This window comes from Callithrix jacchus, chromosome 6 (genome assembly GCF_049354715.1).
Source record: "Callithrix jacchus isolate 240 chromosome 6, calJac240_pri, whole genome shotgun sequence".
NCBI classification, from domain to species: domain Eukaryota; kingdom Metazoa; phylum Chordata; class Mammalia; order Primates; family Cebidae; genus Callithrix; species Callithrix jacchus.
Window position 1 is genome coordinate 8,291,486 of NC_133507.1, and position 25,462 is coordinate 8,316,947.

The 25,462-nt window shown below is 39.6% G+C and overlaps 1 protein-coding gene, 1 long non-coding RNA gene and 1 other non-coding gene across 4 annotated transcripts in view; 1 reads left to right on the plus strand and 2 right to left on the minus strand.

Annotated features, from left to right (window-relative positions):
- Nucleotides 1-25,462, plus strand: part of TARS3 (threonyl-tRNA synthetase 3) — a 59,463-nt gene that overhangs the window by 24,874 nt on the left and 9,127 nt on the right. Inside the window, exons 11-16 of one of the 2 annotated variants that reach the window (XM_054257191.2) lie at nt 9,074-9,240; nt 11,043-11,205; nt 15,635-15,772; nt 18,832-19,011; nt 19,326-19,403; nt 19,483-19,583. In XM_054257191.2, coding sequence (XP_054113166.2) covers nt 9,074-9,240; nt 11,043-11,205; nt 15,635-15,772; nt 18,832-19,011; nt 19,326-19,403; nt 19,483-19,583 — 827 coding nt within the window. The remainder of the gene's footprint in view (nt 1-9,073; nt 9,241-11,042; nt 11,206-15,634; nt 15,773-18,831; nt 19,012-19,325; nt 19,404-19,482; nt 19,584-25,462) is intronic. The other variant, XM_035303677.3, reaches the window with a different exon arrangement.
- Nucleotides 5,309-23,835, minus strand: LOC128932309 (uncharacterized). The gene is made up of 3 exons (XR_008481970.2): nt 23,763-23,835; nt 19,717-19,910; nt 5,309-5,645 (listed from the first exon to the last, which is right to left on the minus strand). It is a non-coding gene; the product is annotated as an uncharacterized LOC128932309 (long non-coding RNA).
- LOC118155182 (small nucleolar RNA U13) lies at nt 11,659-11,759 on the minus strand. Its single transcript, XR_004745398.1, has one exon. It is a non-coding gene; the product is annotated as a small nucleolar RNA U13 (small nucleolar RNA).

Genomic DNA, 25,462 nt, shown 5'->3' on the forward strand with positions numbered 1-25,462 from the left:
CTGAGAAAAGAGTCTATAGCATGTGGCCTGTGCTGGTCATTCTCTGTTTGCTTCACTAGTCATGTTCTCCTTCCTTTCCTTCTTGTGCTGTGCCCCTGGAGGCTGACGTCTATGGATTCTATCACTTGGGGTTCATAATCTTTCAGTAGGGCCTGGCCAATGTGAGGCAGTGGTAGGAGATCAGAGGGCAGGGGGAGAGACTTGAAGAATCACTGAAAATTATCCGAGATTTAGATTTAGGCAGATGGTGATGACCACCATAGCTGCTGATTTGGATGTGCTGTCTTTTCTGGAAAATCAGCATGGCCCCTGGCACCCTGTACTCTCAAATTGGGAGTACAATAGATGAAGAATGAACAGAAAGCCTTTACGGTGGCATTAAGGGGATCTCTTCTTTTTTATAGATGCAAGACAGACGTGGCTGATGATCAGGACCAGGGCTTGATTGTGTGGGTCACCAAATTGTAAAGGCATTTAAATACACAAACCCAGTGATCCCTTATTCTAAGGTAAGGGTACTGGTTGGGAAGGCATGGGTTCCTGAGGCTTGGAATGGGAATATTTGACAGACACAGACAATGCTGAGAACTTCGAATTTCTAGGTACCCTTGTCTGAAGGAATTGGCCTTACCAAGAATTAAAACCTGTTATGGAACTCAGCTGTTTTTTTCCATTGGTTTTTTGTTATATGGTCATGTCTCTTCCCATATCTAGTAATATTTTATTATATGCAAGATACTGTATTTAATATAAGTATAGAGGCTCTAGATGATGTTATCTCCCACTGGACCATTCACCCCCTGCCAGTATTAAAGACTGATCACTTAGTTCAATCAGATTGCACAGGGTTAGGGCTGGCTTCCATTTTAATAAAATTCAACCAACTTTTGATTCCTGTTTCTAGGCCATGACCCTCTTGGGTTTCCAATTGACAGGCTGGCAGATCTGTGTCTTTTCAGCCCCATAGGACTGTAGGGAAGTCCATTCTGCTCTCCAATGTATTCTGTTCTTGAGTAACAAATAATTCCAAGTCTCATCTAATTACTGCATTGGCTCAAAAATCGAGTAAGGAAACTGCATCAACTAACAGGCAAAACAACCAGCGGGCATCAAAATGGCAGGATCAGATTCACACATTAAAAAAAAAAATCCAGTAGGATGTTATCTGAATCAGGCCTAGATGCATATGAGGCTCCTCAGGTGCAGTTTCTTGGGAGTGCATCATCAAGTACATTTCCTCTCCATCTTAAGACCTGTGAACTAAAGACACAAATTATCTACCAGCCACCTTATCCTCCCATCTCCTCCACATTATAAAATGATGCTAGAGGAAAAGGATGCAGTAGATAGTCTCATTCAAAAAGGAGTTGGGGAGAGTAGGAGGCACACAGTAGTCACCGTCTGTAGAAATTCTGGCATTTACCAGTTATCACTGCCCCAGGGTCAAAAGATACGCTTTGATCAAGATCCAGTTTTGTTCTGCCTGGCTGTGATTCTGCCCTCTGAGACATCCTTTCTCTTCCATAAGAAATGGCCCATGTGTATTTTGGGGTAGCTTTCTTAGTATTCTCAGCCTGATACCTTCCTGTAAAATGCTGGTGGTGGTCCAAAGCCCTCATTTCATTTTGTGCTGTCTTTCAATTCTAAGCCAGTACAATTCCTTTAAAAACTTTGTGAGGCCTTTTATATAAATTTATCATCAACATGGTTAGATAAAAGCCACATCCACATCTTTCTGACACAGATCCTTCTTTACCTAGGAGGCTACTGTGAGACAACAGTACACTGCAGTCTCAAAGCCTTTGTGTTTAACTGAGAGGGTCTACAAAGCACACTCCTAAGACTTTCAGAAGCCTTACTAGGTGCACTTACAGAAGATCATTTTGAGGTCTTCACAGAGTGTCTTACAGCCCCACCCTTACGACCTTTACCCTGAGGCTGTGCTTTGATGATTATAATCTGAATTTGATCTTTGTCCTGAAGACTTGTGAGTCTTTTTTTGGGACAGTCTAAGGAAAAGAAGGTTTTATTTATGAACCTAGCAGGTCCTCGTGACTATATTTTCTCTAAATTTGGCTCAAAAAGTTAATTAGTTTCACCTTTGGTTTATACTTCTCTTATATTTTACTGTAGGCAGCCAGAAATTGGTTGTCACTTTCTACATTCTGCCAGGACTTCTCCCCAGCTAAGTTCATGGTTCTTTGGGTACTCTTTCTGTTTTCCTTGTTACCTCTGGTGACAACGTTACCCACCATCTGTTTCTGGCACTTTGTAATAAAAATCCCTTTTAGGGTCTGCCCACTACCTGTCCCCAAAGCTACATCTTTTAGGTTATTGTTAGGTCAACTGAAGAATCATGAGGTTCATAAAATTGGAAAGGAGAGCTTCATTTCTTTTGAGGGATTGCAGCTTGGTATCCTTCTGGCAGAAACCAGAAGCAGGCAGGCATTTCGAGGGAGGGAAAAGTAAGACAGGAATTTATGCTGACGAAGTTGGCCAAGTATAAATATTTAACAGGTTGTAAGTTATGAATATTCACGAAGAGGGGACATGTACATACATAGTAAGCAAACATGCATGTTACATGCATCCTTTGTTCACTTTGAGGTCGAGACTTAACGCATTAAAATTGGGCTGTATAATCAAAAGGTCAAATGGAGGACACAGAGGCATCCCACATGCAGCTTTTGTAAACCAACCAGAACCAGTACATGGTTAGTGGTCTCTTACCAGGAAGGAATGCTAGTCAGTTGTGTGAATCAGTGGTGGAGTCTTTTGAAGGGCTTGTTTCTGTTTAACTCTTAGGAAAGAAAGCCTAATAGTGGTTAGTGAGGGAGTGGGTATCATTAGGTGTGCCCAACCTCCTGTCACTGCCAGTAACTCAGTTTTTAAGGTTTCTCTGGGGTCCCCTTGGCCAAGAGCGTGTCTGTTCAGTCAGTTGGGGAGCTAAAGATTTTATTTTTATTTCTTAGTTATAGCAGTACCTACATCCAGTTTGAAATTCTATTCTGGATGGTTGTTGCAGCATAGCCAAGCATCTTAGAAATCAATAGTTTGAAACTGCCATTTCATCATTACTGTCTTTCATAGTTCCAGATTTTAGGCTCATCTGGCTGGTTCTTGGATTGGGTCCCTTACGTGACTGTATTCAGATAGAGTCTCATGCCAGGGTTATTGACTGATGTGTAAGTTACATTGATTAAAATGCCCAGATCTGAAGCACGCAGTTCAATCAGTTTTCACACATGTGAACATCTACACAACCACCATCCAAATCAAGACAAAGATCACTTCCATTCCTCCATGAGTTCTTCTTGGGTCACTTCCTAGTCGATTCTTGCCTGCCTTCTCTCACCTGAGGTAATCTCTATGTTGATTCTGTTACCATAGACTAATTTAGCCTTGTCTTAAACTTCATATAAATGGAATCATACAATATTTTCTGCTGTGTTTTTTTTGTTGAGCTTAACATCTGAGATTCATCCAAGTTGTGATAGCTATGATAGGTCTTTTTGTATTATTTTGAGATATTTCATGTACTATGGCTGTGGTACAACCTGTTTTTCATTATCTTGTAGTTGTACTTTTATATTATTTCCAGTTTAGAGCTATAGTACATAAAGCTGCTATCAACAGTCTTGAACACACCTTTGGTTAGGGAGAAGAAATGGGGAGATGTAAATCAAAGGATATAAAATAACAGATATGTAGGAAGAACAAAGTTAGAGATCTAATTGTAGAACATGAGGACTAAAATTAACAAAATTATATTTTATCAGAGTTTTGTTAAATAATTAGATTTTAACTGTTCTTGTGATACAGAAAAGGTGAGATGATAAATATGTTATTTCTGCTTCTCTAACCATTTTACTATTTGTTTGTATCCTATAACATCATGTAAATCTCAAATATATGTAATAAAATTTAGTTAAAAAAGTTTTAAAGGCTGAGCAGAGTGGCTCACTCCTGTAATTCTAGCACTTTGGGAGGCTGAGGTGGATGGATCGCTTAAGTCAGGAGTTTGAGACCAGCCTGGCCAACATGGTGAAACCTTGTTTCTACTGAAAATAGAAAAATTAGCCAGGCATGGTGGTGCACGTCTGTGATTCCAGCTACTCAGGAGGCTGAGGCAGGAGAATTGCTTGAACCCAGGAGGTGGAGGTTGCAGTGAGCTGAGATCGTGCCAGTGCACTCCAGCCTGGGTGACAGAGCAACACACTGTCTCAAAACAACAACAACAACAACAGAAACTATAAATACTGAAGTATTTCTACTTAAAAGATTTGTACCCATTAAATAATTTTCATTGCTAAAGGAAATGTGAGGAAACAGGTATCTTACACTTCTCAAGAAAGTTTAAATTGCTACTAATCTGGTAGTAAATATTAGAGAGGAATCTAAAATATACAGTTAAAATCACATAGAAAAAAACTTGACTGCAGAATAGTTTGCAGTAGTAAAAAAAGAGAAGGTCTAATGTTTATCAATAGTGGAAGAGTTAAATGCTTTATGATACGTCCACACAATAGAACACTATGCAGTTATTACGAAAATATGTAGATACATAATAACTCCAAGGGGAGTCAATATATCTTACCATTGGAAACTGGAAGTTACACAGTAAATGTATAGTATATCCTTTTTAAAAGTAGGTAAAAGCAGAAAACAACAAAATCCAGTATGTGTGTATTGTGTTTGCATGGTCATGCAGATGAGGGTTGAAATACAGTAACACCAGGCCATTAGCGTTATCTCAGGGCAGGAAAGGGTGGAATGAGAGAGATGTTAAGGTTTTCTTTATAAATTGTGTATTTTTTTTCACATGAAACATTATTTAAGCATGTTATACTGTTGTGTTTAAAATTATATATTTTATAAAATAAATAATAATCACAGCAAGTGAGCCTTCTGTGGAGCCCATAGAAGTCAGCTTTGGGGGACCTAGAGCAGGTCAGTGAAGGAAGGAAAATGGACTGGGATGGGGTGAGACAGGAAGTGGCAGATGAAAAATAACCAGCCCGCCCGTCCCTCGTACCTCTCAGCACATTCTTGCCTTCTGCTTGGATGAGGGCATTGGTTTCTTTGCACAAAGTTCCATCAGCCAATGTATCATCATGTGGTGATGTCATTTCAATTTCACCTAAATCTAAATTGTGACATTGGCCACCGTGAGTGCCCTTCATGTAAGAATGCAAGGAAAAGACATAACTAAATGTAGTTGTTTCACCCCCAGACTCTGTAGATGGACACTAGGGCCAAGGTGATACATCAGAGCCTTCTTTTTCCATCACTCATTCCATGTTCCCCTTATCCTGCCAGCACCCTAGATGGGCAGTGTTTTATTTGGTGGGTGCATTAGTTTCCCAGGGTATTATAATAAAATACCATAAACTAGGTGACTTAAAACAAGAGAAATTTATTATCTCCCAGTTTTGGAGACCAGAAGTGTAAAATCAAGGTGTTGAGGCTATGTTCTCTCTAAAACCTGTGGGAGAATCCTTCCTTGCCTTCTCCTAGCTATTGCTGGTTGCCAATCATCTTCGTTCCTTGGCTCATTGAAGCATCATTCCCAGCCTCTGTGTTCTCCTTGTGTGTCTTCACATTGTCTTCCCCTGTATGCATCTGTCTCTGCATCCAGATTTCTCCTTTTTATAAAGAGACCAGCCATATTATATTAGGATCTACCCTAATGATCTCATTTTAATATGATTATAAAGACCCTACTTCCAAATAAGGACACATTCTGAAGTATTAGGAGTTAGGACTTCAGAATATCTTATTTGGAGAATACAATTAAACCAGTAACAGTGGATGGCCCAAATCTGTCCTAAGGATCCAAGTTTTCAGTAATGCTTTCTTTATTGGGTTTCAGGGTTTCCCACTGACTATTATTGTTAGATGTGTGGGTATCTAAGACTTCTCATTGAGTGAGTTTCAGACGTAGCCCTCCTTACTCGGCTGTAAGCAGTACAACTTCTCCCAGTAATTGGGATCAAGGGTAGTAAGTCCTTCTCCCAGTAATTGGGATCAAGAGTAGTTAGTCTTTTTCTGCCTATCATTTCTATAGCAAAGGGAGGCCATAATGGGCAAGGGACAATCTCAACTCCCAAGCATGTCTTGGTTTTTAGTGAAAACATCCTTTGGGCACCAAAACACATTATTGAAAGATTCCAAAACTCCAAGGATAAAGAAACTCTCCTAAATGTTTCCAGAGAGTAAAAAGGCACAGACATAGGACTGCGTATCAAAACGGCATTGAAATTTTCAGTGGAAACACTGAAAAACAGAAGACAGAAACAATGCCTTAGAAATGCGAAGCCTAGAAATCTATACCCAGCTAAAGCAGCTTGCTTCTGGATTTCTCCTACTGCCAACTTAGTTTTGGCTTTCCTAGGTCTTCTGAGGCAATTAATACTTGTTTACGTACTTTCCAGATTCTAAATTATTATAGCATTCATCTTCTCTCCTTTTCTCTTTGTTCTGGTAGATTTATGTTCTTTTAAAAACTTTCTTTACTCTTATTTTAATGGGGGTTTGGAAAGGAGCTGTTTATGTGGAATTACTTTATTTTTTAAGAGGACAAATTTCTTGAAAACAATTTTATGACACTGATTCTTAGATGCTATTTAGATGTTTTCAAGTGGCTAGATCACTAGGTGTGGGTAGGGATTCAGCTCCTTCAATAACCTGAACTATTACTTCAGGGATGAAATATGATTTTTAATGTTCCAAATAAGCTTTCTGGATTTCTTCAGGAGACTGGACTGAGCTGTGAACTGCTCAGTCACTGAGAGTTTACTCTTTCCCAGCCTTGGCTTTCTTTACTCTTTAGAGAAAGAAATTAATGAAATGGCATTAGACATATTTTACTACCCAACTTTTTCTCTTGAAAAGTTCAGATATACAGAAAAACTAAAATACAGTACAATGAACATCCATATTTCCTTCATCTGGATTCATCAATTGGTAACATTTTCCCAGTTGTTTTCTCTCTCTGTATGTGAGAGAAAGACAAAACAATATGTATATTATAATATGGAAAGCTATAGCAGCATAATGTTCTATGTGTAGATATCTTCTATATATATATATGTAAAAATGTAGTAGTTCTTGACACTTTATCTCATAGGGATTGTATTAGTTAGTTTGGGCTGCTATAACAAAGTACCATAGACTGGGTAGCCTATAAACAACAGAAGGGTATTTCTCACAGTTCTAGAAGCAGGAAGTCTTAAGATTTAGGGTCCCAGCATGGTTGGGTTCTGGTGAGGGCCCTCTTCCAGGTTGCAGACTGCTGACTTTTTTTAACCTCAGATTGCAGAAAGGCCCACAAAGCTTTCTGGGAATCCTTTGATAAGGTCACTAATCCCATTCATGAGGGCTCTACCCTTATGCCCTACTTCCTAATACCATCACCTTGGGGTTAAGGTATCAATATCACAATTTTGGGGGAGACAAACATTCAGTCCATTTCAGGGATAGTTTAAAATCATTTCTAAACATCTCAATGAAACATACATTCCTAACATTATTGTATTCAGAGTGAATTAAAAATGCATTGAGCAGTATCTCCTGAGCTAGACTTTAAAAGTAGTCTTTAGTAAAAGCAAACACACACCTTGCCCCCACCCCCACCCACACACTTACCCTTAATTTCTAGGACCTTGCTGATCTGAATATATGGAACCACCTGAAATAGCCAATAATCACTGTTGTTCTTAATGACATCATTTTGTAAAATGTTTTTCTTTTCTTTTTTTGAGATGGGGTCTAGCTCTCTTGCCCAGACTGGAGTGCAATGGCATGATCTTGGCTCACTGCAACCTCCACCTTCTGGGTTCAAGTGATTCTCCTGCTTCAGCCTCCCGAGTAGCTGGGATTACATGTACACCATGACACCTGGCTAATCTTTGTATTTTTAGTAGAGATGAAGTTTCACCATGTTGACCAGGCTGGTCTCAAACTCCTGACCTCAGGTGATCTGCCCACTTTGGCCTCCCAGAGTGCTGGGATTACAAGCATAAGCCACCACACCGGACCTGTTAACGTTTTCTAAGTTAGTAAAAACAAAGGGTGGGTACAGCAGCTCACTGAATGGCTGAGACCCAAGCTGTCTACCATGGACTGCCAAGATGCCCTGCTGAAGAGTATCAGATAACATTCCTTTCAGAAAACCTTTCAGTTGTAGTAATCTTAAAATGTTATGTTTTATGTTTTTTAAAGTGTAAAAACAATTTTTAAAACTTGCTGAAAGTATGGCATTCTAGATTTGTGCTAGATGTCCATTGAGTGATTTACAAATGTTGAGAATCTAAGGATTCTTAGAATTCTTACTTATGGAGGTTTTTGTGTTCATCCAAACTAAAATTGTCATGCAAAGGGTCCCTATTAATTACTGTCAAAACAATTTGACCTAATTGACATTTATAAAACAACAGCAGAATATGCATTTTGGGAAAGTGCACATAAAATATTTACCCAACAACGATCACCTAATTTTTTTTTAAGAAGTTTAAATAAAATTAAAACTTTGGTTGGAAAAAACTCTCTTCTTCTGTCTTCAGAGATTCAATTAAGGAAGCCGTTAATAGGTAGGGAGGGAGAGAAGCCAGCTCATGACTTAATAGATATCAGCTACTCAAGGTGTTATACCATAAAATTCTTCCTTCTGTTTCAAACTAAAACTAAATAAATCAAAATTATAACATGGAACACGATATTCAGACTTACTAAATTATAAATTTTTTTCTGCCTCTTAATAGGAAAAAACATTTTATCTAGAAGGACTTGGAGTTTGTAGTTACAGTGAGTTTCTATATATTTTGTATTTCAATTACTAATTTTCAAAGAAGTAAAACATTACATACTATATAATATTATATGCTATAAAATAAATACTTAATACAAATTATGCTGAGATCCAGAAACCACCACACCTAAAACTGAGGGTACATTAATCATGAATTAATATAGGACGTGAGCCCAAGTTTAAAATATTTTCTCATAGTGTTACTTTGCATGAAATTGTGATCTGCCCTAGCAGATTTTAACATTGAATGTGTGTTTCTTGAAGGAGGAATATCACAAACGTGACTTCACGGAGGTGCTGTCTCCCAATATGTACAACAGTAAACTCTGGGAAGCCTCAGGCCACTGGCAGCATTACAGCGAGAACATGTTTACCTTTGAGATTGAAAAGGACACTTTTGCCCTCAAACCCATGAATTGTCCAGGGCACTGGTGAGTATTAAAAGTGAAGCAGATCTTTTCGTGAGAGCACATAGCATACTTCATCACAATTAGCTTTTAATATTATTTTGCTTTGTGGAGTAGAATGAAAGAATCCCTTTAATCTGAAGAGTGGTGATTACTAATTTGTACAAAGTTGTTTCATTCTGGAGAATGAACTTACTTCTGAAAATATATTTGATCTTTGACAGGTATGGAATGTTAGCTGGGTAACCACTGCATTTTTTGGATGATGTTATGTGTCAATTTTGTAGGTTTTATAATGTTTGTCTTTCTAATAGTAATGCACTTCAGCTGTTCAACTTGCAGAATATTTAGTTCTTTCATACTGTTTGGGTGGATTGTAACAAGATCAATGGGGTTATAATCAATGGCTTTCTGGATTTCATTGATTCCAAGATACCATTTTTCTTCCACATTTCAACATTTCTGAAGTTGAAATGCACATTACAGTTGGTGGCATTGTAGTATTATATCATAATTTAATTAATAGGTTATTTTCTTTCTTAGTAGAACATAAAATAAAGGTACATTTAATAATCAATGCTGTCTTTGATTCTATGAAAGACGGTAATTATCATAAAGTTGGTATACAAATTCAACCTTGAAAGACAAACATATTTTACAATTGAAACTGAATAGGCATAATTGTCCACCAAAAAAAAAATCCCAACAATCGTAGTTTTTGTATTATCAACATACATGGTTTCAAGTAAATTTATGTGGAAGGTAATAAAACCGATATCTGAATACTGAAGAAAGCTCTTTGCCCTTTTAAGTGAAGATGAGAAGAAATTTAACTTTATGATGATGTCATATAAAAAATATATGTAACTTTAATTTTAGGAATACTGGTATATAAACATTCTATACCATCGCTTTTTAAATAGAAGGTAGAAGCTACGTTATTGCTTTGCATTGTAAAACACTTCTGTTAATAATTTCTTGGCTGGGTGCAGTGGCTCACGCCTGTAATCCCAGCACTCTGGGAGGCCGAGGTGGGTGGATCACCTGAGGTCAGGAGTTCAAGACCAGCCTGGCCATCATGGTGAAACCCCATCTTTAAAAAAAAAAAGTACTAATAATTTCTTAACTCATTTTTTTCAACCCATTTTTAAAAATTATGGCCTCAGACTTCAGCTATAATGAAAGTAGAGAATTTAAGTTTGTCATTTCACACCTCAGAATAAGGAAGCAAGACCACTGTGGCTTAGAGGTAATGGGATATGGGAGCCAGGAGTGCTTTCAGCAGGAGAGAAGTCTTTCATTCAATAGGGAGCATTAGTTGAGTGTTTCGTGCACTTGGAGCTAGAAGCTCGGAGGTGATAAGACACAATCCATTCCCTCATAGAGCTCATGAGCAGAGTGGGCAGGGCCATGCATGTAGGCAATCAGAAAAAGGCCAGTGCTGTAATGGCGGCATGTTCAAGGTGTTCTAGGAGCCTGAGGAGAAGCTGCCTAGCTCTGCGTAGGGAAATGTCTGGGAGGGCTTCATTCAAGAAGTATCCTTTGAAATGAATCATAAGCAGTGAATGGTGATTCACTGTGTGGTTGAGGGCAGGGAACAGCATTTCCGGAAGAAGATAATAGACAAGCTTCTTTCCCAGAGTGCTGCAGTGATGTAAATGCAAGGTTCACTAATTCATGGAAGAAATTTTTTTTAACCTGGTGAATAAGAACTAGAATAAGGAGTTTACGGATCTTGAGGCTTAATTGTAATTTCTTTATATTCAGATAATTATTTAATCTTTTCTGTGCTATGTAAAAGCTGTGTGCTACTACATCTTTTCTAGTCTAATGTTTGCCCATCGTCCACGATCTTGGAGAGAAATGCCTATTAGATTTGCTGATTTTGGAGTTCTGCATAGAAATGAACTGTCAGGGACTCTCAGCGGCTTGACCAGAGTGAGGCGCTTCCAGCAGGATGATGCTCACATCTTTTGCACAGTGGAGCAGGTAAACAATAACAGAGTGAAGCGTGGTGGTCACAAATTCAGTGTGATGCCCCGAACACATCTTGTATTCTTTCAGAGTTACTGAAACATAGATGTTTGGTCTAGTCTCTGAGATCTCATTCAGTTCTAGCCTGCTGTGATTCTCTAAATTAGGTCAATAGATTAATAATCTCTTCACATGAAATGTATTACTTTTTCTTTGGCTTCCTTCAGTGATTTTATTAACCTAAATTCCATTAAGTATAGTATTTTAAGGGATTTGGTGGAATTCTGGAATTCTGGATGTTTTGTTTTTCAATATTGCCTAGAACTTAAAATTTACTTTTTCAAGTTTTTCTGTTAATTCAAGTTAAAATTGCCATGCAAAGGGTTACTGTCAAACAATTTGACATAATTGATGTTTATAGAAAAACAGCAGAATACACATTCTTTGGTTTTTCTTATTTTGGCTTTATGTTGAATGGGTAATGTGCCTATGTTGTACCAAGGTATGAGGGTGCACATCTTACACATGTGTGTACACCGAGTCATCATGCTTATGAACTACCCAAGGGTCAGAATGTTTGTTCTTTGAAACTGCTTGTAGAATATTTGCTAGGATAGACCATATTCTGGGCCATAAAACAAGTCTCAATAAATTAAAAGGGATTTAATTTTAAAAATGTTTTAATTAACCCTAATGTTTGTTTTTTGGTTTTTTTTTTTGAGACGGAGTCTTACTCTGTCGCCAGGCTGGAGTGCAGTGGCGCAATCTCGGCTCACTGCAACCTCCGCCTGGGTTCAAGCGATTCTTCTGCCTCAGCCTCCCGAGTAGCTGGGACCACAGGCGCGCACCACCACACCTGGCTAATTTTTGCATTTTTAGTAGAGATGGGGTTTCACCATGGCCAGAATGGTCTCGATCTCTTGACCTCGTGATCCTCCTGCCTCAGCCTCCCAAAGTGCTGGGATTACAGGCATGAGCCACTGCGCCCGGCATAGCCCTAATGTTTTAACCCTAATGTTTAACCCTAAACCTAACTGACCACAATAGAATTGAAATAGAAATCAATAACACAAAATCCAAAGGAAATTTTGAAAAATTTATGTAACAAATGAAAATAAAAACACATGGATTAAAGTTTGTGGGATGCCATTTAAGTGGTATTTGGAGGGGTGTTTTGCACTGAGTGCCTTCATTAGAAAAGAAGATCAATGACTTAGCTTTTACTTAAGAGAGAAGAAGAACAAATCACACCCAATGCAGTATGAGCAAAGGAAAGAAAACAAGAAAGAACAGAGCAGAAATCATTGAAACAGAAAAAGAAAATAGAGAATAGGAATGAAACTAAAGCTGGTCCTCTGAGAAGATCAATAAAATTGATAAACCTTTAGTCAGACTGATGAGGAAAAAAGAGAAGACACAAATAAAAAATGTCAAGAATGAGACAGATGTCATTATTACAGATTCCGTAGCTATTAAAAGGATAAGGCAGTTTTCTGAATAACTTTATGCTAATACATTCGACAGCTTAGATAAAATGGATAAATCGTTTCAAGACACAAGCTATTAAACTTTACTCAAGAAGAAGTAGATAATCTGAATAGCCCTGTGTCTACTACAGAAATCAAATTGATAGTTAAAAACCTTCTCATACAGAAAACTCCAGGCCAGGATGGCTTTACTGGTGAATTCTACCAAACATTGAAGAAGAAATACCAAACTAGAGATACTCATCCAGAACATTGAAGAGGAGGAAATCCTTATCACCTCGTGAAGCCGATGAAGCAAATATTGCTCTGATAGAAAAGTAAGACAAAGAAATGAAAAGAAAGCTAGTGAACAACATCTCTCATGAACATAAAGTCAAAAAATTTAAACATTTTGGTAAGTCAAATCTAGTAATTTTTAAAAGAAGGATCATAGATCTTAATGAAATGGACTAAATCCCAGGAATGAAAAGTTAATTTAACATTAGAAAATGAATCATTGTAATTTCCCACTTTCACAAACTAAAAAAGAAAACAAACAAAAAGAAAAAAAAATATGATCTTCTTAGTAGATAGAAGAAAAAGTATTTGGCAAAATTCTACATCTATATCTCATAAAAACTCTCAAAACTAGGAAGGGAGGGAACTTTCTTAACCTGATAAAAAGACCTCTATGAAAAACGTACAGCTAACATCATACTTAATAGTGAAAGTCTCAATGCTTTGCCCTTAAGATCAGGAACTAGGTAAGGACTCTGTCATTACTTCTCTGATCATTGTACTGGAAGTTCTTTCTGATGCAGTAAGTTAAGAAAGAGAAAATGAAAAACCTCTAGATTGGAAAGAATGAACTCTTCTAAATGACATCATCTATGTAGAGATTAGATGGAATCTACAAAAAGCTAATAGAAAGAAGTAAGATGAATTTAGAAAATTGTATGGAATATCAGTATGTAAAAATCAATTGTATATGCATTTCATAACAATGAACCCTTGGAAATTGCAAATAAGAAACAATAATTATAATAGCGTCTCAAAACATATGATAATACTTTGGATAAGTATTCTCCAGAGAAATAGAGATAGTAGGATATATAGATATATGAGGAAATTTATTACAGGAATTGACTCACTTGATTTTGGAGGCCGAGAAGTCCCGTGATATGCCAGTTATAAGCTGGAGAACTAGGAATGCTGATGGTATTACTCCCTGTCTGAGGCTGAAGGCCGCAGTGGGGTGAGCAGGGGAGGGAGCTGGTGTAAGTCCCAGAGTTAGTGGGCCTGAGAACCAGGAGCTCAATGTCTGAGAACAGGAGAAAATAACGGTCCCAATTCAAAAAAAGAGATTTTGCCCTTCCTGCTTTTGACTTCTATTCCTACCCTCAACAGATTGGATGAGGTCCACCCACATTGGTGAGGGTAGAACTTCTTTACCCATTCCACTGTTTCAGAGGCTCATCTCGTCCACAAATACCCCCACAGACATTCCCAGAAATAAATGTTTTAAGGGCGGCCAGCTGTCTGGCATCTCCTAGCTCAGTCGAGTTGACACTTAAAAGTAGCCATCACAAGGCATTATCCTCAGCAAACTTATACAGAAAAGAAAACCAAATTTGTATGTTCTCACTTATAAGTGGGAGCTGAACAATGAGAACACATGGATACAGGGAGGGGAACAATACACACGGGGGCCTGTCAGAGGAAAGTGCGGGGATGGAGAGGGTCAGGATAAATAACTAACTCATGCTGGCCTTAAATACCTAGGTGATGGGTTGATAGGTGCAGCAAACCACCATGGCACACGAATACCTGTGTAACAAACCTGCACATCCTGCACATGTACCCAGGAACTTAATAATAAAACAAGGCCGGGTGTGATGGCTCACACCTATAAGCCCAGCACTTTGGGAGGCTGATGCAGGTGGGACACTTGAGGCCAAGAGTTTGAGACCAGCCTGGCCAACATGGTGAAACCCCATCTCTACTAAAAAAATACAAAAATTAGCCAAGCATGGTGGTGAGCACCTGTAGTTCCAGCTACTCGGGAGGCTGAGGCATGAGAATTGCTTGAACCCAGGAGGCAAAGGCTGGAATGAGCTGAGATTGCACCAGTGCATTCCAGCCTGGGAGACAGAGCAAGATGGTCTCAAAAAACAAAACAAAAAAATAGCCATCACATTTAATGAATGAAAGACTTGATGTCTCAAATCCATCAAATTGCCTGCATTTCAGCATCTACTCTCAGGTTTAAGCCACTGTCATCTTGCTCCTAAATGACTCCTCCAGCTTCTCGTTGGGGCTCTCTTCTAATCTTACAAATTCTTTCCTCATACTGTGAAAGAACACATTGGGTCATGTTAGTTCCCTGCTTATAAACAAAACAAAAACCCTTCATTGCCTCCCTGTTGGTCTCAGGCTAAAAAGTCCATACATTCTCCTGGTTTTGGAAGCACTTAATTTTTTCTGGCGCCTGCCTGCCTCTAGCCTGCTCACCTACCACACTGCCCCTCTGCCCTTTATCCCATCATATGCAGCCCCCTGACTTAGTCTGCTTATCTTTCCGCTGAGACTTCAACTCAGTGTGTCCTCTGCTCACAGAGCTCCTGAGCTACCTCCATGCAGAGTGCTTGCTTATCCCCTGCTCTAGCTGGGTCTCACTTTCTCTGGGTGGCCCCTCCTTGCTGCTCTCCTCTGCATGCTGCTGCCTTTTCACAGTACAGGTCCCTCCCCTACTCCTGCTCCATTCCCTGTACTGGCCTGGAGCCACTGCCGGTCCCCACCTGCCTACCGCTCAAATGAAGGTTCAGCTCAGGATTGGTTAACAACCAAAACAGGGTCATCAACTGCTCTCCATTAAAAACACACTTTATTTCTATCTGACATGAAGAGTTTTAGTTTTTAAAACATAAATGAATTTAATTTGGTGTTCTATTTGAATGTTTCATTTGCTTTGATTTCAGATTGAAGAAGAAATAAAGGGATGTTTGCAGTTTTTACAGTCTGTTTACTCAACATTTGGCTTCTCCTTTCAATTAAACCTGTCAACAAGGCCTGAAAACTTCCTAGGAGAGATTGAGATGTGGAATGAGGCTGAGAAGGTGAGAGACGTACTTTGTGCTTCCTCTTCGATTTAGTCATGTGGAAAACACCTTTGCAGGAGGATGCGATAATTGGTAACAAATTTTGAAATTGGAAATCATGGGATAAATTTATAAGTTGTAGAATGTGGTTATCTCATTTTCTTTGTAAAAGTGATAATAATACCTTACATTTGTGTCACACTTTAAGTTTATATCTGGCTTGTATTGATACTCTTTCAGTGCTGGTCACTAACAACTGGCCCAGGTTTTTAAAGAAATCCTCTTATTTGCTGTGCCGCTTGGATTGTGTAGTTTATTTTAAACCATTGCCTGTTGAGTCATCTTAGTCTGACTGTGGGGCCCGGGGGCTGCATGGTCTAGACGGAGATGTGCATACTTGATGCTGGAGTCCCTGTCACAGCCACGTCCTGTTGTGCCCTGCCCTGTGTCTGTCTGGAGACACCCACACTAAGACGTTACAGCTAAGCTTTCCAAAACCAAGATAAGGAGCTCATCATGTTGCTTTCTTTTTTTCTGATTAAGCGCAAAGGATATAGTGTGTCTCCTGTGTTCGCTTTTATTAAAAATGAGGATGGTGACATGGCCAGACACCCAGCTCTGCCTGTTAGTTCTCTTCTTGGAATACAATAGTCCCCATTTATCTATGGGGAATAAGAATCCAAGTGGATTCCTGAAACCCTAGATGGTACCAAATAGATGGCAAACAGGACATGTTTCTGTTCATGCCTTCAACTTACAAATTTAATGCCATTTCTTGACTAAGTACTTTTCATGCACTGTGGCTGGAGCTTGCATTGTGAGGTGCAACAGCAAAACGAGCATGATTTGCTTTTTCCTTCTTCACTAATTCACAACTTACCCAATGGATAGAAGATTTTTTTTTAACCATAGCTCTTAGCAACTTCAGCATAGGATTTTTTTTTCCTGATTAAATGGATAACTTTCTCGTTTTCACTTAAAGGAAGCATTTTGTGGCTCCACTCTGGCATATCCAAATTGCTAGCATCACAACTCTTGTGCTTTGAGGCCATGGTTAAGGAAAATAAGGGTTACTTGAACATAAGCACTGTGATGCTGCATATTTGATAAGCATGACAGCGTCTAAGTGACTAACTGCAGGGGGCGGTGCATCCAGTGTGGAGACTCTGGACAAAAGGACAAATCCCATCCCAGGTAGGATGGAGTAGGATGGTGCTCTATCCTGCTGCTCAGAGCAGTGCATGACTTAAAACAATGAGTTGTTTATTTCTGGAATTTTCCATTTAATACTTTAAGACCACAGTCCACTGGGGTAACTGAAACTGAGAAAAATGAAACCACAGATAAGGGGGATGCTATACTCATGGGAGCTGAACACACATTATAAGAAATAAGTCCAGAGAAGCACTGGACTAATAGTGTAATAATTATTTTTACATGATTAATAGAAACAGAAGCCGAGCAGAGGCTGCACAGAAGCAGTTTAGCCTTCACCTCTAAATAGGGCCTTCTTCTCCCCACTGCCCCATGCCCATCCTAAGCTCTTCTTCCACATCCACTGCATGGAGGAAGAAGGACAAATGAGATAGCCTATCTACCCCGGGAAGGATGCAGACTCAGTTTACCTGCTAGCCACATGGAAGCAGGAAGAGGAATGAGGACACAGAACTCAGCTCTGGAGCCATTTTTCTCCAGACTTTAAAGTCTGAAAGAACTTCATCTCCATGAGTAAATTATAGAATGCTCTCTAAGCATCAGGATCAAGCATGACATGGTGATGATGATGATGATGATGATGACAGTGGTGGTGGTGGTGGATGTAGTGATAACACCTACGTCCTAAGGGTATGGGGAACTACAGTGAAGTAATTCTCATGGAGTGTTAGGCATAGTGCCAGGTACATGTAAGTGCCCAGTAGATGTTAGGTGTTGGCATCATTATCATTACTCCATTCATTTGAAACTTGGAGGGGTGTAGAGAGCTGAAAAAGGGATGGACCAGGTGTGGGCCTGGCATGGGGAGGATGCACTGGAAGTCCCAGCATTTTTGCTCTTTTTTTTTTTTGTTTAACTGATGGGGGTAAATAGTTTAGCAGCCAAGCCTGAGGTCAACCCAGAGGTGTAGCTGTCCCGCTAAGGGATGGGCCTGCTTCCACTTTTGGAGCACTTGCCTCAAATAACTACCCCTGGCCCAGAAATCACTGAGATAAGCATTTAAATATTTTGTCTTCAGAAGTGTCTGAAATGGTTTGAAAGAGACAGACCTCGCATTAATCCAGTGCTCTCTCAGCCCTGGCAGCTCCTGCTGTGCCCTCCTATTCCATGTCCTCCAAGGCCCAGGGAGCAACAGTGACCCTTGCTTTATACTCTTCTCCAAAACTTGGCCTTTCCTTGGCTTTTTAGCTCCTTGCAGTCCCCAGAATTCTTCCCATCACTTGGTATCTGCTGTAGGAGGGCCTCATTTGTCTTGAAAACAAGTAACTGTTCCTTCTACTCTCAGAAACAGAGTGGAACAGGGGAGTATGGCCTCCAGGCCCAGAAGTGTCTCCAAGGGGGTGACTTTCTCTGGTCCTAAGTAGAAAAGAAGCTGCTTCTTAGGGTCAGGCCTATGCAGGACACTCTTGGGATCCCAGGAATTAAATCTCTTTCTCTCTCAAGATCAGATCCTGACTGAGGTTCTGGGAAAGGCTGTCAGGACTCCAGGCATCAGCTTTCTTCATGATGGCAGCTTTAGCCCTAAGACTGCCACTGCTTTGATTTCCCCATGAGGCATGTCGCTCCCAAAAGTCTGGCCTCTCATAGGCACCAGTATGTTGGGGGTGATAACGGGAGTTTAGCTGGTGTTTTGCCAGTACTTTGGCCAAGGACTTAGGATGCCCAGGTGCTTCTCAGGGAAGCTGGATTCACCGGAATACTGGAAGACTCAGGGAAATTTTTCATTAATACACAACTTGCACCCTCACCTTCAATGTGGAACATCTTCACTGCAAGCTAAGTTGAAAGCATGTAGTGGGTTAGGCTGAAGACAAAAGTGGAGACTCATGCACCCACACCCCTGTAAATTCTAACCCTCCCAGACATGTGCAGAGGTGAAGGAAAAGCAAAAAAGAAGTGGCAAGGCCTGCCGTCTTGGCCTTCTAACACCCACACTCAAGAGTGGAAGAGGGAATGAGATCAAGGCTTTCCTGCTTTCATGTGTGGAGGCCCCACCTACAAGGAGAATGGGTCTCGGAACTGTCACCAGGAGGCAGAAGCTGGTTGGTTTGTAGGGCACAGGGTTGTGTTGGGAGGAGGGCCAAAGCATTCACTACTCAATGATTACCTGGAATTCACTGGAACAAATTATAAATGATCTTTTCTTCCCAGTTGAAATTTTGATTTTTCTTGAGAGCTGGTACCACCCTAATCATCTCTGTATAGTCTCTGCTCAATAGTTTATTGAATGTAAAAGATGCTCAATGAATATGTGTTGAACTAACATAGATAATTAAGAGTTATAGTAACTTTTATGAGCTGTATGTCAAATAAAGAGGCAATATATAATTGTATCTTTTTTCTTCTTTTAAAAAAGCAACTGCAGAATAGCTTGATGGAATTTGGAGAACCATGGAAAATGAACCCAGGAGATGGAGCATTTTATGGCCCTAAAGTAAGTAGAATATGCTTCCAAAAACTAAAATGTAAAAGAAAAATAAATACTCTCTAAGCAAATATTATTTAATTTATAGATTGACATAAAAATCAAGGATGCTATTGGCAGATACCATCAGTGTGCTACAATTCAGCTGGACTTCCAACTGCCTATTAGATTCAATCTCACATATGTTAGGTAAGTGACTGAATGTGATCAATACTATAGTACTAATATTCTAATTTTTTGTCATTTGAGTATTAGCAATACAAAAATAAACATTAGCGAGTGTCTAGTATATGTGCTATAAGCTCAACATATATTTGTTTACCTGCTCATAATCCAGTTGGGAATCAACTTGAATTTTCTGGTCTGGTAGGAGGAGGAAGGATAGGTAGACGTGAGAGTAGAGATAAGAACAGAGTCCCATGAAAACATGATCCAGGCTGCCGACTCTCCCGGGTCAGAGGGGAAGACTTCACAAAATGCTGGCATTGGGTCTGTGTCTTAAGGATGAGATGTTTTCTTGAAAAAGCAGAGGAAAAAAGGCAATTTTATCACTGTAAACCAACAACTTCTTTAAAAAAAAAAAAGAACATGCAGTAAAATTAACTGTCTGAGTGTGTGTGTGTACAGGTGATGGTTATGATTCCGTCATTCTCTTGTGCTGCTCCTTTGTAGTCACACACTCCTCCTCCTCCTAACCCCTGGCCACCACGAATGCGTTCCCCATCAGCATAGTTTTGCCCGTACCAGAATGTCATGTAAATGGAGTCATGCAGTATAGAACCTTCTGAGACTGGCTTCTTTCCTGTAGCACAGTGTTGTGGAGATTCATGCATGCTTTTGCATGTATCCATAGTTTGTTCTTTTTTATCACTGACCAGTGCGCCATTGTGGACCCAGTCTCATTTAAGCATATTTGGGTTGCTTCCCGTTTTTGATGATTATGAGTAGAGCTGCTGTAGGTATTAGTGGTAGGTTTTTGTGTGAATAGAAGTTTTCATTTCTTTAGGGTAACCTGGGAATTGGTCATATGATAACTGGATCCTTTAACTTTGTAGAAATTGCCAAACTGTTTTCCAGAGTAGCTGCACCATTTTGCATTCTTACCTGCAATGTGTAGAGTTCCAGATGTTCCACATCCTTGTCAGTACTTGGTATTGTCAAGTTTTGTTTGTTAAGCCATTCTAATAGGTGTGTAATAGCATTTCATTATGTTTTGATTTTGTATTTCTTTAGCGGCTAATGACGTTAACATCTTTTCATGTGCTTATTTGCTGTTCATTTATCCTCTTTCGTTAAATGTCTGCCAGAGTCTTTTTGCTCATTTTTAATTGAGTGAAAGTTTTAAGAATTCTTTATATATTCTAGATATAAGCCCTTGGAGGGATATATGATTTGCAGATATTTAACCCTGGTCTATAGCTTGCTTTTTCATTTTTTAGTTTCCCATTTATTCTGAGTTCTTAATTTCAATAAAGTTTAATTTCTCAATTCTTTTCTTTTATAGATCATGCTTTAGCATCACATCTATAAACTCTGCTTAAGCACAGGTTATGAAGATTTTCTTCTATGTTTTATATTAAAAGTTTTCTAGTTCTAAGATCTGATTTAATTGTTTGTGTAAGATGTGATGTTTAGGTCAGGATTCATTGTGTACATCCAAATGTCTAATTCTTCTCACATCAGTTGAAAAGGCCATTCTTTCACCATTGACTTGCCTTTGTATCTCGGTCAGTAATTAGTTGGACATATATATGTGGGTCTGTTTCTAGATTATCAATTCTGTTTGGTGGGACCACTGATTATCCCTTTATCAGTACTGCGCTGTCTTGAATACTGTAACTTTATAGGAAGTCTTAAAATTAGGTAATGTGGATCCTTTATTCTTTTATGTCAGAAGTGCTTTGGCTGGCTATTCTAATTGTTTGGCTGTTAATAGAGTCTACAAAAAATTCTGGTGGGAATTTTTATTGGAATTCTGTTAAACCTAGAGATCAGTTTGGATAGAACTGACATCTTAACTACGTTAAGTATTTTAATATATGACCTTCCTTCAGCATAGAAGTCCTGTCCTATGCCTATCTTGTTAGATGCAGAAATAGATGTAGGTGTTTGAATGACTGTAAGTGGTTTCATATTCTTAATCTTCACATCCACATGTTCATTGCCAGTATCAGGAAATACAGCAGATTTTAAAATGTTGATCCTGTAATCCTGTATCCTGAGACTTTACTGAACTTACTTTCTGGTTCTGGGAATTTTTTTTTTCTTTGGTAGAATTCTCGGGATTTTCTATGTAGACAGCCATGCCACCTGAATAATGGGGAATTTTTTAGCTTCATTATACTCTTCTTTTATTTTTTGAGATGGAGTCTCAGTCTGTCACCCAGGCGGGAGTGCAATGGCATGGTCTCGGCTCCCTACAACCTCTGCCTCCCAGGTTCAATCTCCGCCTCCGTCTCCTGAGTAGCTGGGACTACAGGTGCGTACCACCACACCTGGCTAATTTTGTTATTTTTAGTAGAGATGGGGTTTCACCATGTTGACCAGGCTGGTCTTAAACTCCTGATATCTTGATCCACCTGCCTCGACCTCCCAAAGTGCTGAGATTACAGGGGTGAGCCACTGCGCCCAGCAGCTCCATTATACTCTTCTTAGAGCACTGTCATATATGTGCTCTCTGTTGGCCAGAACACTGTTTTGCAGTGCACGGCTGTGTATACACACGCACACCTCGTTTTATTGCGCTTCACTGTATAGCACTTGGCAGGTGTTGCATTTTTTATAAACTGAAGGTTTGTGTCAACTCTGTGTCGAGCAAGTCTGTCAGTGCCATTTTTCCAACAGCATGGGCTTACTTCATGTCTTTGTGTCACATTTAGGTAATTCTTGCAGTATTTCAAGCTTTTTCATTATTATTGTATCTGTTACGGTGATCAGTGATGTAATTGTTGTGAGGCACCGTGAACTGTGCCAATTTAAAACAGTGCACTTTACTGATAAATGTTGTGTGTTCTGACTGTTCCACTGGCCACTCCCTAATTTCTCTCCCTCTTCTCAGCCTTCCCTATTCCCTGAGACACAATAACATTGAAATTAGACTAATTAATAACCCTACAATAGCCTGTAAATATTCAAGTGTAAAGAAGTGTCATAAGCCTCTCACCTTAAAAGCTAGAAATGATTAAGCTTAGTGAGGAAGGACTGTTGAAAGCCCAGACAGGCCAGAAGCTCAGCCTCTTGCACCAGTTACCCAAGTTGTGAATGCAAAGGAAAAGCTCTTGAAGGACATTAAAAGTGCTTCTCCAGGCTGGGTGCTGTGGTTCACACCTGTAATCCCAGCACTTTGAGAGGCTGAGGGGGGTGAATCATGAGGTCAGGAGTTCAAGACCAGCCTGGCCAAGATGGTGAAACCCCATCTCTACTAAAAATTACACACAAAAAAATGAGCCGGGTGTGGTGGCAGGCACCTGTAATCCCAACTACTTGGGAAGCTGAGGCAGAGAATCGCTTGAACCCGGGAGGTGGAGGTTGCAATGAGCCGAGATCGCGCCACTGTACTCCAGCCTGGGTGACAGAGTGAGACTTAGTCTCAAGAAAAAAAAGTGCTACTCCAGTGAACACACATGATAAGGAAGTGAAATAGCCTTCTTGTTGATGTGGGGAAAGCTTCCCTGAAGCCAAAGACTAATCCAAAGCAAAGCCCTAACTTTTCAAATCTATGAAGACTGAGAGAGGTAAAGAAGCTGCAGAAGCAAAGTTTGAAACTAGCAAAGCTTGGTTCATGAAGTTAAAGGAGCCATCTCCAGGGCCAGGTACGGTGGCTCATGACGGTAGTCCCAACACTTTGGAAGGCCAAGGCAGGTGGACCACCTGCGGTCAGGAGTTTGAGACCAGCCTGGCCAACCCCATATGGTTGGTGAAACCATCTCTACTAAAAATTCAAAAATACAGCAAAAAAAAATTAGCTGGGCATGTGGTGGATGTCTGTAATCCCAGCTACGTGGGTGGCTGAGACAGGAGAATCTGGTGAGCCTGGGAGGCAGAGGTTGCAGTGAGTCAAGATCACGCCATTGTACTCCAGCCTGGGCAACAAGAGTGAAACTCCATTTCAATGAATGAATGAATGAATGAATGAATGCCATCTCCATGACATAAAATGAGAGGTGAAGCGACAAGTGCTGACGTGGAAGCTGCAGCAAGTTATCCAGAAGATCTAGCTAAGATCAGTGATGAAGATGGCTACACTAAACAATGGATTTTCAGTATACATGAAACAGCCTTCTGTTGGAAGAAGATGCCATCTAGGACTTTCGTAGCTAGAGAGGACAAGTCAGTGACTGGCTTCAGAACTTCAAAGGACAGGCTTACCCTCTTGTTAGGAGCTAATGCAGCTGGTAACTTTGAGTTGAAACCAATGCTCATTTACCATTCAGAAGATCTTAGAACCCTCAGGGATTATGCTAAATCTACCCTGCCTGTGTTCTAGAAGTAGAACCACAAAGCCTAGATGACAGCATATCTGTTTGCAGCATGGCTTACTGAATGTTTTAAGAACATTGCTGAATGAAAACTTCAATCTGGGTGGAAGATATGCTAGTTTTACAGAAAGATTTGCTGTCTTAAGCCGATTTTTGTTTTAATGTAAATGCCTGAGATACTACCTTATTGATTCTTTCATTTACATGGAGCTTTCCTGTATGTTGTTTAGAATGTTGAACAGATTTGAGTTTCTGAGTTGTAAGTCTGTCCTCATGTGGTCTATTTTATTTGCATGTGTGCCACTACACACTGAGATGATAACGCTGTACAGTTTTAAATGGTAGCAGTCTCTGTAGGCTGTAGGCTGAAATATTTTGATGAACTGCTTAGTTTTGGGATTTTATTTAAGTTGTATAATTTATTTTCTTGCAAAGTAAAAACATAAAAAATATTTTTATGCATCCTTCTGGTTTTTAAGATTTCTAATGAGAAATATTTCGTAATTTGAGTCAATTTTCCTTTTTGTGTTACATGATTGAGATGTGTCTGACTGTGGACTAACTCAAGTTTATGTCGTGAGGGTTTGAACTTCTTGAATCTGTAAGTTATTCGTTTGCGGAAGTTAGCTAGTGTTCAGCCATTGTTTTTCCATATTTCTTTTGTACTCTATCTCCCCTCATTCTGGGACTCAGGTGACCTGAATATTAGACCTTTGGGTGTTTTTCCAGTTTCCGAGGCTGTTTATGTTTCCTTCAGTCTTCCTTTGTATATCTTTCAGATTGGATGCATTCTATTTACTCATCTTCAAGTTCACCAACTCTTTACCATCTCCATTGCTACTGAATCCATCTAATGGCTTTGTAGAAATTTCTGTGATTGTAGTTTTCAGTCCCACAGTCTCTATTGTTCATAGTTTATATTTCTTACTGAGACTTTAGTCTTTCTGGTCACTCCAGGTGTGTTCGCCCTGCTTCTTGGGGTGCAGTTATAATGGCTGCTTTCTAGCCTTTGGTAATTCCATTATTTGTGTTTTCTTGCTGTTGGACTCTTGTTTGTCTTTTTTCTCACAAATTGAGAATTTTCCTAATGATTCATATACTAAATAATTTAGGATTGTATCCTGAACATTTTGAATATTATGAGATGCTGTGTCTTGTTTAAATCCTAAGGAGACTGTCTTGTTTTGGGAGTGAATCTGCCTGGTTAGGTTCAGGTGGAAATTCCCAACCCACTATTGTGGGCTGAGCTTCAGTGTCAGTTCAGTTATTGAAGCCTTACTGTAGTGATATTCAGATATGTTCTATGTGTTTGCCACCCAGTGGCCAAGTCCCATAGGTCATACCATGCACCAAAATGGAAAAGCTTCTGGGAGTTGACCCCTAACTTTTTGCCTGATTGGTACAGTGGAGTTAGTATGACTGAAAAGTCTAATCTCTCCCTTTTGGAGGAGCAAGGGTCAGAACTATTAGTAAGAAAGTCAAACCTTCAGGATCAGTCCTACAACAAAGTTGCTTAGGGCCGGCCATCAGAATGCAAGTGAAACTAATCATTTAAGAAAGATGCACAGGAGAGACAAATCAGCCCAGCCA